The 13,400-nt window shown below is 40.9% G+C and overlaps 1 protein-coding gene across 3 annotated transcripts in view; it reads left to right on the top strand.

Annotated features, from left to right (window-relative positions):
- Positions 1–5,996: 5,996 nt before the first annotated feature.
- The window catches only part of KDM3A (lysine demethylase 3A), a 63,196-nt gene continuing 55,792 nt past the window's right edge, over positions 5,997–13,400 (top strand). Inside the window, exons 1-2 of one of the 3 annotated variants that reach the window (XM_007466734.1) lie at positions 5,997–6,294; positions 6,878–7,092. In XM_007466734.1, the coding sequence (XP_007466796.1) occupies positions 6,907–7,092 (186 nt within the window). In that variant the 5' untranslated portion in view covers positions 5,997–6,294; positions 6,878–6,906. The other 2 variants (XM_007466735.1, XM_007466736.1) reach the window with 2 other exon arrangements.

Raw genomic sequence — 13,400 nt, 5'->3', positions numbered from 1 at the left:
TCTTTCCCTTTTCCACTCATTGCACAGATTGTTGAGGTTGGAGGTGTAGAACAGAAAACAGCTGGAGAAATAACAATATATTCATCCATAAGTCAACTAACTAAAAGACAAGTTCTACAAAACTTTTGAAACAATGATTTGTCACTTACAGAGTCATTCAGCCAGATGGTAAGAAATCAGTAACTGAAATATATGATTTTAAGAAAGAGATTCTTTTGTGTGTGGGGGCGGGGGAGGCGTATTAGCCTTTCCAGTGGACTTAATACAGAGAATTTATCTAGAGATATTTAGGGACCACATTTTGAAGACATTAAGGAAACTACAGAAGAAAATAAATTATGAGGTCCCTCTGTTTACAGGTTGTGTTCTAATTTTATGTATAGACACTGAAATTTGAATTCTGCACAGTTTTCATGGTCAAAAAATATTACTACTGTTTAGTTTTTTTCCAAACATTAAAAAATGTAAAAATATGGAATTCCCAGGTGGTTCAGTGGTTAGGACTTGGTGTGCTTCACTGCTGGGGCCCTGGGTTCGATCTCTGGTCTGGCAACTAAGATCCCACAAGCCGCATGACTGGGTCAAAAAAAAAAAAAGTAAAAATCATTCTTCATAGGCTGTAGAAAATTAGGTGGTGTGTCAGATTTGGCCTGTAGCCTGTAGTTGGCTAACCCCTGTTCTACATCTTGGTAGGGGTGTGGGTTATATGGATGTATTCATTTGTACAATTGAAGAAACTGGTCACTTAAGATCTGTGCATTTCTCTGGAAATGATTCCTCAACAGAAAAATTCTTTAAAAGACAAAAAGCAGGCAAGGAGCTTAGTACTGATGGTCTGCTTCATTAATTGTCACAGGTGCAATGCATTAACAGAAATAACATAAAACATTTAAATTTTCACACGAAACACTATTCTTGTGCTATTTAAGAGAAGCAGATTTAGACAGAAAATTGTATTCTAATTGTTCTGCACTTGAGGAATCAAGGTACAAACGGACTCCATATTTCTAGTTGCTAACTTTCTTAGGGGCTTTTGGAAACTTCTGATGTCCCTTGGGGTAAAAGTCAACTCATTTAATTAGCTGCAGGATTTTGAATGTAATGTTTATGCTGGAGCTTGGACGATAGTTTTTACAAACTAATAGAAGCGATTTATGGCAATACCTCCAGGCTAAAATATATCTGTTGGAAGTGTCAATATCCTGCCTCTCAGTCCTCCATCTGCCTTCACTTCTGCTTATCCTTTGGCATCTGTGAATGGTTCTCCGTGTTGAAATTCTCTCCTGCCTTGTTTCCAGGATGCGCCTGTCTCCTGTCCTCCTCCGACTTCTAAGGTCTCTCTTAGTCTTCTCAGTGTCCTTTGCTGGTCCCTGAGTGAATGCTCTCCTTACCTTCCCCAGGCTCTAACTTCCAGTCCCATGCTTTCCCCCAACGAGAGCAGTCTATTCACCTTGTTTGGACTCTAACATACCACACCAGGTGACCCTCATTCATGGATGCCCGCCTCACCTTACTTGGGCTCTAGGTATCCCATGTCAGGCTGACCTTCTGTATATCTATCTACCCTTTTCATCCCACTTGGGCTCTGGGATGCCAGGCCATAACTCCTAATTAGCTCAAACATTCCATGCCAGGCAGCCTCTTCTTATGAAAACCTAACTTACTCTGCACTCCTAATGGCTTTAGGGCTGAAATGTTCAGGAAGAGAAAGAGAAGGAGGAAGGAAAAGGGGAAGGAATCTTAAAATATTTTATTAGATTTTTTATATCAAGCTCTTTGATTCACCTGGAACTTATTTTTGTGAACGTTGATGTGGGGATCTGACTTTGTTATTTTTTCCTAATGGATAACAAATAGACCCCAAAGCGTATATTGAATAGTTTATTGTTTACATTCATTTGAAATGCTGTGTTAATCATAAATTAATTGTTCATATATACATGGATCTGTTTATGTATTCTCTTAATTATTTACATACAGTAAGTCCCCTACATACAAACCTTCAAGTTGCGAACTTTCAAAGATGCCAACGTGCGTTCACATGACGAATCATTTAAGTTAGTTCACGCGTCTGGCGTACATTGTCACGTGTGTGTATCCTCTACAAGTGGTTGTGCTTTTGTGTATTTTAATGTACGGTACTGTATAGAGTGCAGTAGTAGAGTACCTTTATTTCAAGCTAGATCTACAAGAGGATGACTTCATTGAACTCCTTGCTGTGCAACACGAGGAGCTTCACTGAAGACCTGATGGAATTGGAGGCCCAGAGAAAGAAGGAAGAGAGACAAAAGGAAGAAGTATCTGAATAACCAAAGAGACTCACGATGCAGGAAATGGCAAGGGGATTTTCTTTAGTTGGGAGGCACTGTTAGTTTTTGAGGCAGAGGACCCGAACCTAGAATGGTACACGAATGTTGCAGCAGCCGTTCAGAATGCAATCCAGTGCTGCCATGTCATCTATGACGAGAAAAAAAGAGCTAGTACCCAGACATCACTGGATCATTTTTTCAAAAGGGTAGATAGAATTGAATCCAGCAAGGAACCTGTGCCATCAGCGTCAGGTGTGACTGAAATTGCAGCTTGCCCTCTGTCTCCTATTGCTGACGATCCTTCAGCTCTGCCATCTCCCACCTCCCCTCCCTCCTCCAGTCAGTAACCCTTCTTTCCTGTTCACTTGATGCCAGCCCCTGTATGCCAGCTGTTGTACTGTACTACTGTACTCTTCAAGGTACTGTACTGTTAAGATTTAAAATGTTTTATTTTTTTGTTTTTTTAATGTATTATTTGCATGAAAAGTATTATAAACCTATTACAGCGCAGCATTATATAGCCAATTGTGCTAGTTGGGTACCTAGGCTAACTTTGTTGGACTTACAAATTGGACTTACGAATGCACTCTTGGAATGGAACTTGTTTGTATGTAGGGGACTTACTGTATTTCTATTTTGATTCTTTCATTCACTGAAAGAAATGTAATTTGAAAGTAGTTTAAGTTGAGGAGAAATGACATCTTTATCAAGTAATATAAGGAAATGGAATTTTTCAAATCTTCTTTTATGCATATATTTTATGGATATCTTTCCATTGGTAAAGTTCTACAGTTTTCTTCATACAGGTTTTGTTCATTTCATGTTGTTTTTTTCCAAGGTATTCTGTAGTTTCATAATCATAAATGGTTTCTTTTTTTCTGTTTTATGTTGTAATTGATGCTTGTTGAGGAATAGGAATTCTTTTGATCTTTTTTTTGTTGATTTTTTATTGCATCACCTTCTCGATGCTTGTATTAGTTCGAATAATTTGTCATGAATACTCTTGAGTGTTAATGTAGTAAACTACATTCATAGGATTTAAAATATAGCTTTAAATTTCAAAAGTAACATGAATACTTTTGCCTTATAAAAATGAATTACGAACAATGATAAATCACCTTTGACCAACACCCCCAATACTAGTGTGCACCCTCCAATACTAGTAGCCATCATTATGAGTCTCAATATATATATTTCATAGAACATATATAGTGTAATTTTTATGTGTGTATTTTCAAATATTGCCAAATGCAACTTTCTTTTTCATTCAAAATGTGTTTTGCTAATCTATCGTTATTTGTACATCTAAATATATTTCATTCCCTTTTAAATGCTCTACAGCTTTTCACTATATGTATCACATTTCATTTATTTATTTAATTGAAGCACATTTCGATTATTTCTAATTTTTCACAGCCACAAACAATGCTGAAATGAACAACCTTGTTGATGTCTCCTAGTTCATATTTGAAGGTGTTTTTCTAAGGTGGGTGTCTTATATTCCTAGGTTTGTAGGAAGTTTAAAATTATTTTTTAATCATGAATAAGCATTAAATATGTGTGTGCTCTTAATATTTCTAGTTTTCATGGTAGCTCAATGTTCATTGTGTGTGTTCTTTTCAGCGTCTACTAAAATGAACACAATTTTTCTCTTTTAACCTGTTGTGGTGAGTTATAGTAATTTTCTAATCTTGAAATATCCTCATATTCATATAATAATCCTAATTAATCATGGTGATTATTTTAAAAATATACTGCTGGATTTAACTTGCTGATATTTTATATAAGAATTTTCTATCTCTGTTCATAAGTGTGATTGAACTATAGTTTTCCTTTCTTGTACTCTACTGGTTCAGATTGGATAATAGGGGTTTGCAAGTTTTATAAGATGCATTGGATACCTTTCCATCTTTCTTAAGTTCTGGAACCATGAATGTAACCTAGGAATTATATGTTATTTGAAGTTTGATAGAATTTGTTCCCAGCTATTGTTTTTCACATTAATAGTTAATTATGTAATCTAGATCCTCCATACCCTCACTTATTCAAAAAATCTGAGATGCCTATTTCTGGGGTAGATGTATTTATAAATATCTTCACTGTACTTTTATTACAAATTGTCAAAAATTTCTCATAAGTTTAGTCTTAACATAGGCTAGAATATGTTCCCAGAGTCACAATAGTTCAAGAGTGTGTGTTATCTTTGTGGACTTTATCCTTTATTAGTATAAAATCCTTTTCTCTTTGATGCCTTTGCTTTCAATTATATTAACATTGCTATATTGCTTTCCTTCAATTACCAGTAGATTACAAACTCTTTTAACCCACTATTTTCAAGCTTTCTGTGTTGTTGTTGGAGTTTGCTGGTGGTCAGTTTAGAGATGGATTTTATTTTTAATCCAGTGTGTCTTTTTAAGGTCTGAGTAAATTAACCCACTTATATTTATTGTACATACTGATATTTAGACTTACTCCTCTAATTTTATTTTATTTTATTTTATTTTAGTATTTACCGTATTTCTGCTTAGGTTGTTTTTTTTTTTTTTTTTTTTTTTTTTTTTTTTTTTCTTTTTTTATTCCTCCCTTCTTCCCATTCTGACTTATGTTGTACTGGACAAGTTTTCTTTGTTCCATTTTCCCCCTTTTCAATGGTCTGTAAATTACAAATCAAATTAATTCTTCAGTGTTTATTCTTAATTAAAATTTTTATTTAATGTCATGTATTCAGAACATATATGTTGAAAATCAACACCTGGATTTAACTTCTATCTATAATTCCTTGAATACATTTCTGAACTTTTTCGGATTCTGTTTTCACACTTGTAAAATTGGGAGCTTGAGTTCTTCACTTAATCTTCATTTAAAGATTAAATGTGATGCCAGGTCAAGCACCAGCCTTTATAAAATAAGAGATCTTCAATTACTTCATTCCGTTTTTTCTTCATTCAACCAAAAACCTTCAGGTCCAAAAGAAACAATCACCCCTCAACTCCTTTGTCCTTCCAAGTCACCTCCTCTTCATATCTCTTACATCATCATGACCTTGATCTAGTCTTTCCATTTCATTGTAAGATTCAGAATATCTTTTCATCCTCCCTTTACATTGAAAAACAAAAAGAAAAAAACCCATTCTGCATTGTACTGAACGGCATCTTTTGCTTTAGATTTAATTAACATCATTTCCCAGGGACTCCATGCCTTTCTTCATTTTTCCTTCAAAATGGCGGACTTTAGACGTTCCACGATCAGCACCACGTGCGCCTGCGCCTCCCGCGGCCATTTCGCCCAGCAGCCCAAGCTCCAGCCTCTGCTCCGCGAAGCGCCTGCGCACGAGTCTCCAGAGCACCGTCGCTCCTCCCTCTAACTGAGTACGCTTCAAACCGCACGTTCATGTCCCTTCCCTCCCCCGCTGACTCTGCACCGCCCTCACCCCTTTCCTGTGAGATTCTTCCGCCAAGTGAAAAGCCTATCTTCGGTCGACAGCCTACGCACTTGAAAAGCAATCCAATAAGCACTTAAAGCCCTGGGGTTCGCCATTCAGTCTTATCTGTGCACCACTGCAATTTTCCTCTGGGTCCTAAAGTTGATGACCGATTTCTCTGGACTTTTTTGCATCCCGTGAGGCAACAAATGGAAAGAATGTCTGTGGCGGAGGGATCCCTCGCTTACGCTCGGTGTACTTTAACCTAATGGGGGTCGTCCGGGAGTCGGAAGGGGGAGGGGAAAGGGAGGAGGCAGCCGAGGAATTGTTTTTTTCTCTCGCCCCGCCCTCGCCGGGGCGACCAATGGCGATGGGCTCCTTCCCCACGAGTCTCGCCCAGCTCCTTGGACTCAGCCAATGAGCGATGGAAGCGGCTCTGAGGGGGCGGGCCCGGGAGGCTGTGCGTGTCTTGTGAGAGCTCTTGAACCAAGTCAGAGAGCTAGAGTCGGCTGGGCGGCTGGAAACGGCGGCTGCCGCCGGTGACTCAGGGAGGCGGGAGGCGGGGTAAGAGCGCCACGGCCTCGGCTGAAGGGATCGGAGGAAGAAAGGTGAAGGCGCCAAGCCCGCGGCCCCGCCGCCCCCGCGCCGCGGCTCAGGCTGGGGGTCTGCGGCCGAGTAGAAGGGTGTCGGGGCGGGGCGGCGGGGCAAGTGCGGAACGGCGGGCTAGCCCCTCCCGCGGGGCTGCCCGGGGCGGGGACCCGGCCGCCTGGGACGGGCCCTCTGCTTCGGGGCCTTTTCTTTTCTGGGGTGAGGGGCGAACACTTTCAAATCCACTTAAGCCACAAATAATTCTCCCCTCACTCTGTCTGCGTTTAGGTTTCAGGTTTTGGAAAAGCGAAACTTGGGAGAGCCAGGGTCACGCGACGCTTGGGCCAGTGTTTGAGGTGGGGGAGGGATCGGGGGGCGGGGAGGGCGCGGGTGGAGAGATCGGGTGCGGGGTCCTCCGTCTCACCCGCCGCCGCCTGGGGTCCCCTCCTCTGATCGGGATTAGGACCCTTTCCTCCGCCCTGACCTCCCCCACCGACCTCTCTTCCCGGCCCCCTCCCGCCGGTCGCCCCCGTTGCATTTTGTTTTTGTGTTTTTGCAGGGAGGAGCCCTTCCTGCAGCGTTGGAACCATGGTGCTCACGCTCGGAGAAAGTTGGCCAGTATTGGTAGGGAAGCGATTCCTCAGTCTGTCCGCAGCCGACGGCAGCGACGGCGGCCACGACAGCTGGGATTTGGAGCGCGTCGCTGAGTGGCCCTGGCTCTCCGGGACCATTCGAGCCGTCTCCCACACCGACGTTACTAAGAAGGATCTGAAGGTAAAACCGGCTCCCGGGCCTCGGCAGTCGGACGTTTCCTAGTTACCTTGGTAACGAGACAGCCAGCAACCCTCCCTCCCTTTTTCTGAAAAGGCGACCAGAAAGTTGGCATCTGATCTGAAGGTGCAGAAGAGTAGACCTTGAAAGTCTTTGAAATGGTGTGTAGAGCGAGGTGTGTTTGGCCTAGAGTTGCCCGTGTTTAATAATGGGCTTAGGGTTGCTCAGACATGATTAGTTATTGCACGCGCTGTGCCTCATTAGGGCTGTACGATGATTTCTCCGAAGAGGGAGTGTTGTTAATATTAAGCTGGGCAAGCGGGTGACATTTGGAATCATTGAGAATTGAGCGCTAGTGCTTAGAAGTGCTTTCAGTCGGGTTTTTTGTTTGTTCCTTCTAATTTCTTCACCCAACTTCTTAAACTTTCAGACTTAGAAGTGTGAGTGTAGAGGAAGGAGCTTAATTCTCTTCAGTATATTAAGGTGGGTATTTGTCCGTATATGGTGGGTCAGGGCAGGAGTGGGTTCCTGGTTGTCTCTGATGAGTCTGTGAGTGGGTGTGGGATATGACCATATATGGAGGGCTGGGGTGGAGCTTCCCCTTATATGGTGTGTTGGAGGGATGGCTTTGAAATATTCCATTTGGGTGTTTGAGGGGAGGGAGAGAAATGGGAACAAGTGCGGCCAGTGATTTTTAATCAGAATGACACGCAGAACCTTTTTCAGTTAGATCTTTTCAAAAAGAGATGAATTCTGATCGTACTCCCTAATAGAAGTATTGGTGTGGAAACTACCAGTGAGGAAGTCATTGTACCAACAAAGACTCCTTTGTGCAAAAATAACTGAAAAAAGGTCCCCAACAAAGACTCCGAAGTGGTGATAACTTGAAGGAAGCTTGTCAGAACAGAAGAGCTTTCCATCCTGGGTAACGGATATGTTTCAGTACCTTCACTTGGTCATTATCTTTGCTTTTGCTTGAAAACTGCTCAAATAAGGGAAGCAAGTTTTTGCATTGGCAGTTGAATATGTGTTGCTTGCTGAAACACTGTTCAAGGAATTGGCATAACCTGTGTTCTGACCCAGAAAGTTTTGACCCTTGAGTCCACCTTCTTAATCATCGTGCTCCCTGATCAAAGGCTCTGCCACCAGAGGACTCCTGTCGTACACTGTGAAATTTGGTTTCACTCCTAGCAAGGTGCGTTTTGATGTTTACAGAAAGAAGGTAATGTGGTACAGCCTATTTGCTTAGGCTAATAATCTTTCTCAATAAAATGGGCTTTGTGTAGTAGATTTCGGTCATAGTTGTGGTGGTTTATTTCACCTGCCAAGTAAAATTTTCTCTAGTGCATTTGTTTTTACCTGATTTGAGTGGAAACAAGATTAATCCTTACGGTCTTTAGTTCTTTGGCAGATGATGAGAGACTAGGTGTTTCCTTACTCATCAGTGATTGCAGACCTGTTGGGTTAGGAAGGGAATTTAGGAGGTCCTTTATGTGTGTTCTTTTTAATCTCCCCATCTCCCCCACCCCCAGCCTTTGAAGTGGTGGTGGTATCTTCATTTTCAGAATAAAGAAATAGATTTAGGAAAGGAAATCTTGTCCAGACTTGCATAGTTAGCTACTAAGTGACAGAGGGAGCATTGGAATCCAAGTTTGGCCATGTGTGTCTTCCACTTCACTAAGGTGCCTAACCTGGAGACGACAGGGATTTTAATTCAAAAACAATTTTGACTATAGTGGATTTTTTGCTTTACCTACAGACTTCACAACTCAGTCCTCATGTAAGAAATCTACTCAGTTTCTCTTTTTGAATCATGATTTATTGCTGCATTCCTTAATTGAGTAGCAGATAAAGTAATTGGTGTAAGTTTAAGGATATGTTGTGTTAGCAAAAACACAGTTTTTGAAACATTGAAACCAATTGTGGTTGGCCAGATGTAGGCAGGAACTGAGTAACTAAGACAATGCCTAAGACCTGGGCTTAGGGATATTGAGTTTTTGGGAGTGGGTTGGGGGGCTGCAATGAATATGAATGAATGAAATTCAAGTAGTGTGCAACTGTTTAGTACTGATAGAAGTACAAGTCTGTCTAGACTGACTTGCTTCCTTAGTTGAGGTTGAAATTAATGAGGTCAAGGCTTGTTAACTTTGTTTCATCTAGAGAAAGACTTTGTAACAAAGTCACTTACTCAGATACAGTGTTCAGTAGTTGATTACAAAGAAGTTAGGTGAAGACATAATAGATACTTATCATGCAGCAAATACTTTTATTTAATCCTCACAAAAACCCTAGATAGTAAACCACATTTTTTAGTGTTAGAAATTGAGGCTTAAACAAGTTAAATAACTTGCCCAGGTTTGTCCCCAGACCTTAAACACTAGGCTTTAATATTCAGATAGAGGGAGGTTAGAGCAGCTCTATTTTGCTGGGTTCAGTATCCCCAGCACTGAGAACATTGCTTGGCATGTAGTTTTTGCAAAAATATTTGAACAGATGAAGGAATCATAAAATTATTACTTGTATATAGAAAAGCAGTTTAGAAATTATCTTCCGATGGAGCATTGGCATTCTCTTTAACTTGGATAACAACAGATCTTAATTAGGTGTGATTATAAGGACTTCTTTAACCTTATTTTTATGCTACTCTGTTTACTTGAGGGTGAGGCAGATTGCTTCTTAACTGGCTTTGTTCTACGCATGCTGGGAATGCCCTCCTTCTCCAACTTGTTTGTCTAGGTCTTTTCCTTGCTTTGAACCTACTTTTTCCTTGAGTCTTCTGCCCCTTCTTAGTTCTTTGGGATGTCCTTAGCAGATGAGTAGTACCTGCCAACTATATGTACCATTTCCTGCCGTTAAAGCCCTTTTTGGCAATTGGATACCTTGACCAATCAATGCCTAGTTTTTTCATCCTTGCATACAGTTGAAACTTGAATGTTGGTGGATTCTGTTGACAGTCAACCCATGTAAAATGAGAAAGTCTTAGCACAGTGTAATAAAAAGTGTTTACCCCTATAATTGAATGCTAGACTCTGGGATTTTAGATAAGAGTCTAGGTGTAAGAAGACATAAATAGAAGCATAATGAATTAATTCCTAATTGTGAAGTAGTGAAATAAGTGATATATTCTGTACCGTAGTACTGGGCATAGCGTAGAGATGTCATTAAAAACTTCGTGATTAAAAACCATGCCACTGTGTAAGTGCCTGCTTTTAAACTTGGAAACATTTTACTTGGCCATTCTGATAGTTTTCAAAATCATATACTTAGGTAAGATTAGTGTATACTGAAAGTGGAGGTTTTGAGGTTAGCTTGATTAGATAATATTAATTCATATATCTTAAAGGAAAGAGATTTATCTTTCTGGGAAGAACAGCTTGAAATAATTAACTTGAAATATCCAACATCTTGTCAAGAAATTTTATAAGCTAATAGGCACGTATTTACAAAATGCCCTATTTTTTAAATAGGAAATTTGGGAATTATAGATAATAAGTTGTAATTAATAGGCCTTTTTCTGGCTTTTGGAGGCAGACAGCACAGATAACATCTCCTTTGTGGACCAAGGGATTGTGGAGAAAAGAACACAATTTAGAATGAGAACTAGTTGTATCTGTCACTTTGCCGGAGCTTGGTCAAATCACATTAGTTCCCCCTGAATTTGAATTCTTACCATTGTTTTTTTAAAATAGAAATTTCTGTAAAAGAGGCTTTTGGTGTGTGAGGGGGTGTCCTTGTATATAGAACTTCAGACTTCAAGGCACAAATGAAAGATTTATGGTTGTGATAAACAGGAAACTTTTTAAAGAATGTTTAAGAAAGCTCACAACTTGTTGGTTTCATTATACTTTTTTAAAAGTCATCTTTTTTTTTTTTTTTTTGCGGTACGCGGGCCTCCCACAGCTGCAGCCTCTCCCGCTGCAGAGCACAGGCTCCAGACGCGCAGGCCCAGCGGCCACGGCTCACGGGCCCAGCCGCTCCGCAGCATGTGGGATCCTCCCGGACCGGAGCACAGACCCGTGTCCCCTGCATCGGCAGGCGTACTCTCAACCACTGCGCCACCAGGGAAGCCCCTTAAAAGTCATCTTTTTAAATGTGAAGTTTTGACCAACACAACCTAATACTTCAAAGTATTATTATTTATTTTTAAAGAACTAAACTTAATTTTCAGATGACTCAAAAATTGAGATATAGGGACTTCCCTGGTGGCACAGTTAAGAATCTGCCTACCAATGCAGGGGACACGGGTTCGAGCCCTGGTCCGGGAAGATCCCACATGCCACAGAGCAACGGAGCCTGTGCACCACAACTACTGAGCCTGCGCTCTAGAGCCTGTGAGCCACAAGTACTGAGCCCGTGTGCCACAACTCCTGAAGCCCGCGTGCCTAGAGCCCGTGCTCCGCAACAAGAGAAGCCACCACAGTGAGAAGACCGTGCACCGCAACAAAGAGTAGCACCCGCTCACCGCAACTAGAGAAAGCCTGTGCACAGCAATGAAGACCCAGTGCAGCCAAAAATAAATAATAAATAAATTTGTATTAAAAAAATTGAGATATAAAGAGGGACCTTGTCTAAAATTTGGTTTACGGTTGATCATAAGCTTTATAGATAGCTTATAGATGTGATAAGAACTGTGATATTGCATACGTTTTGGGAAGCCACTTAAGATCTTAGATTACTTTTTTTCTGAGTAGATGTTAGATAATCATATTGAAGTCTTCCTCCCCCCATTCCTAACTGAAGAAGTGATACTCTGACAAATTAAGATTTGAATTACCATGGAGGTCTTAAAACTACCTAGTCTCGGGCTTCCCTGGTGGCGCAGTGGTTGAGAGTCCGCCTGCCGATGCAGGGGACACGGGTTCGTGTCCCGGTCGGGGAAGATCCCACATGCCACAGAGCAGCTGGGCTCGTGAGCCATGGCCGCTGAGCCTGCGCGTCCGGAGCCTGTGCCCCACAATGGGAGAGGCCACAACATTGAAAGGCCTGCGTACCGCAAAAAAAAAACCTACCTAGTCTCCTTGCCAGATACTTAACATAAATTGCCTTTAAAATCTACCTAACAATTCAGTGAAGGGTGGGTCTTAGTACTTTCATTTTGAAGCTACCAGAACACAAGATTCGGAGAGCTTGGCTTCTTGACCTGGGTACAGTTAATTGGTTTCCTTTGTAATCCTACATATTTTATTTTATGCATGTAAAATCATTCTAAGAAAGCTTCAACATAGCTGGTATTCAAACCCAGATCTCTCTGATTCTGATGTGTGTAGATGTGCATTCCTCTTACACTATGTTGATGGGAAAACTGTCATCCAAAGCTAAATTGGGTTTGAGGTTGATGTGCTGTGGGGCAAAAAGACTAGGGGAGATGTCAGAGGACCTGGATTCTGTGGCTAGGCAAACAGAAAGGAAGATGGACAGTCTCTGAAGCCCGATGTGAAGGACCACTGGTTGGTTATGGTGATGGAATACATAGAACCAAGGTAGAGTACGCAGGGCCTTGTCACATAGTAGGTGCTTAACACATTTACACTTATTCTGTAATAACTGCGAGGTTAAAAGCCTGCCATACCAAGAAGATAATGCAGCTTCTCAGGGGAAGTTGCCTGGGAAATTAGGGGTGCATGTTTTGTGTTTGGGGGAGAAGGATAGGATGGGTCTCAAATTTCATTGATTTTAAAGATTGATAGTCTATAGCCATAAAACTGGAAAAGTTTGGGATTGAGGCTAGTGGTATATCAGTTGGGAACTTCCTGCCTTCCAAATGGATGAGAGAAACAAGGTAAGAGCCCAATTCAGAGAGAAATTTATTCATTCAACAAGTATTCTAGTACTGACTGATGAAATACATGGTAAGTTAAAGAAGACAGACTTTGACTGATTAGAGTTCTTAATATGTCAATCAGTTGACCACAAATAAGTAATTCAAAATGTGGAATAGTGCTACAAAAGAAGAGGACAGAGTTTTGAGTACAATTAGCAAAGGACTTCTCTTGGGAGAGAGAGGGGCTCTTTGGTAAGGGAAGGCTTGAGGAAAGGATTTTTGAATTGGGTTCTGATGAATAAATGGAAATTAAATAAACTTTTTTAAGTTAAAGGTTGAAAAGGGAGATATGATTGTCTATTAAATTATGAAGTGTTGGTAGATTTATTAGCTAATTCTTTGAAACCAAAAATGAGACATCACACTATTAAGAGGAGAGCTTTTAAATCAAATTAAAATAGTGATTTTTTTTTTTTTTTTTTTTTTTTTTTTTATGCCATAAACCAACACAGTCATTTTGGAAAAGAAAGGGTCCCATTGTGGCTACACC

The sequence above is a fragment of the Lipotes vexillifer genome, unplaced genomic scaffold (genome assembly GCF_000442215.2).
Source record: "Lipotes vexillifer unplaced genomic scaffold, Lipotes_vexillifer_v1.1 scaffold1158, whole genome shotgun sequence".
In the NCBI taxonomy this organism is placed as follows: domain Eukaryota; kingdom Metazoa; phylum Chordata; class Mammalia; order Artiodactyla; family Lipotidae; genus Lipotes; species Lipotes vexillifer.
This window is presented reverse-complemented; position numbering and strand designations above follow the sequence as displayed.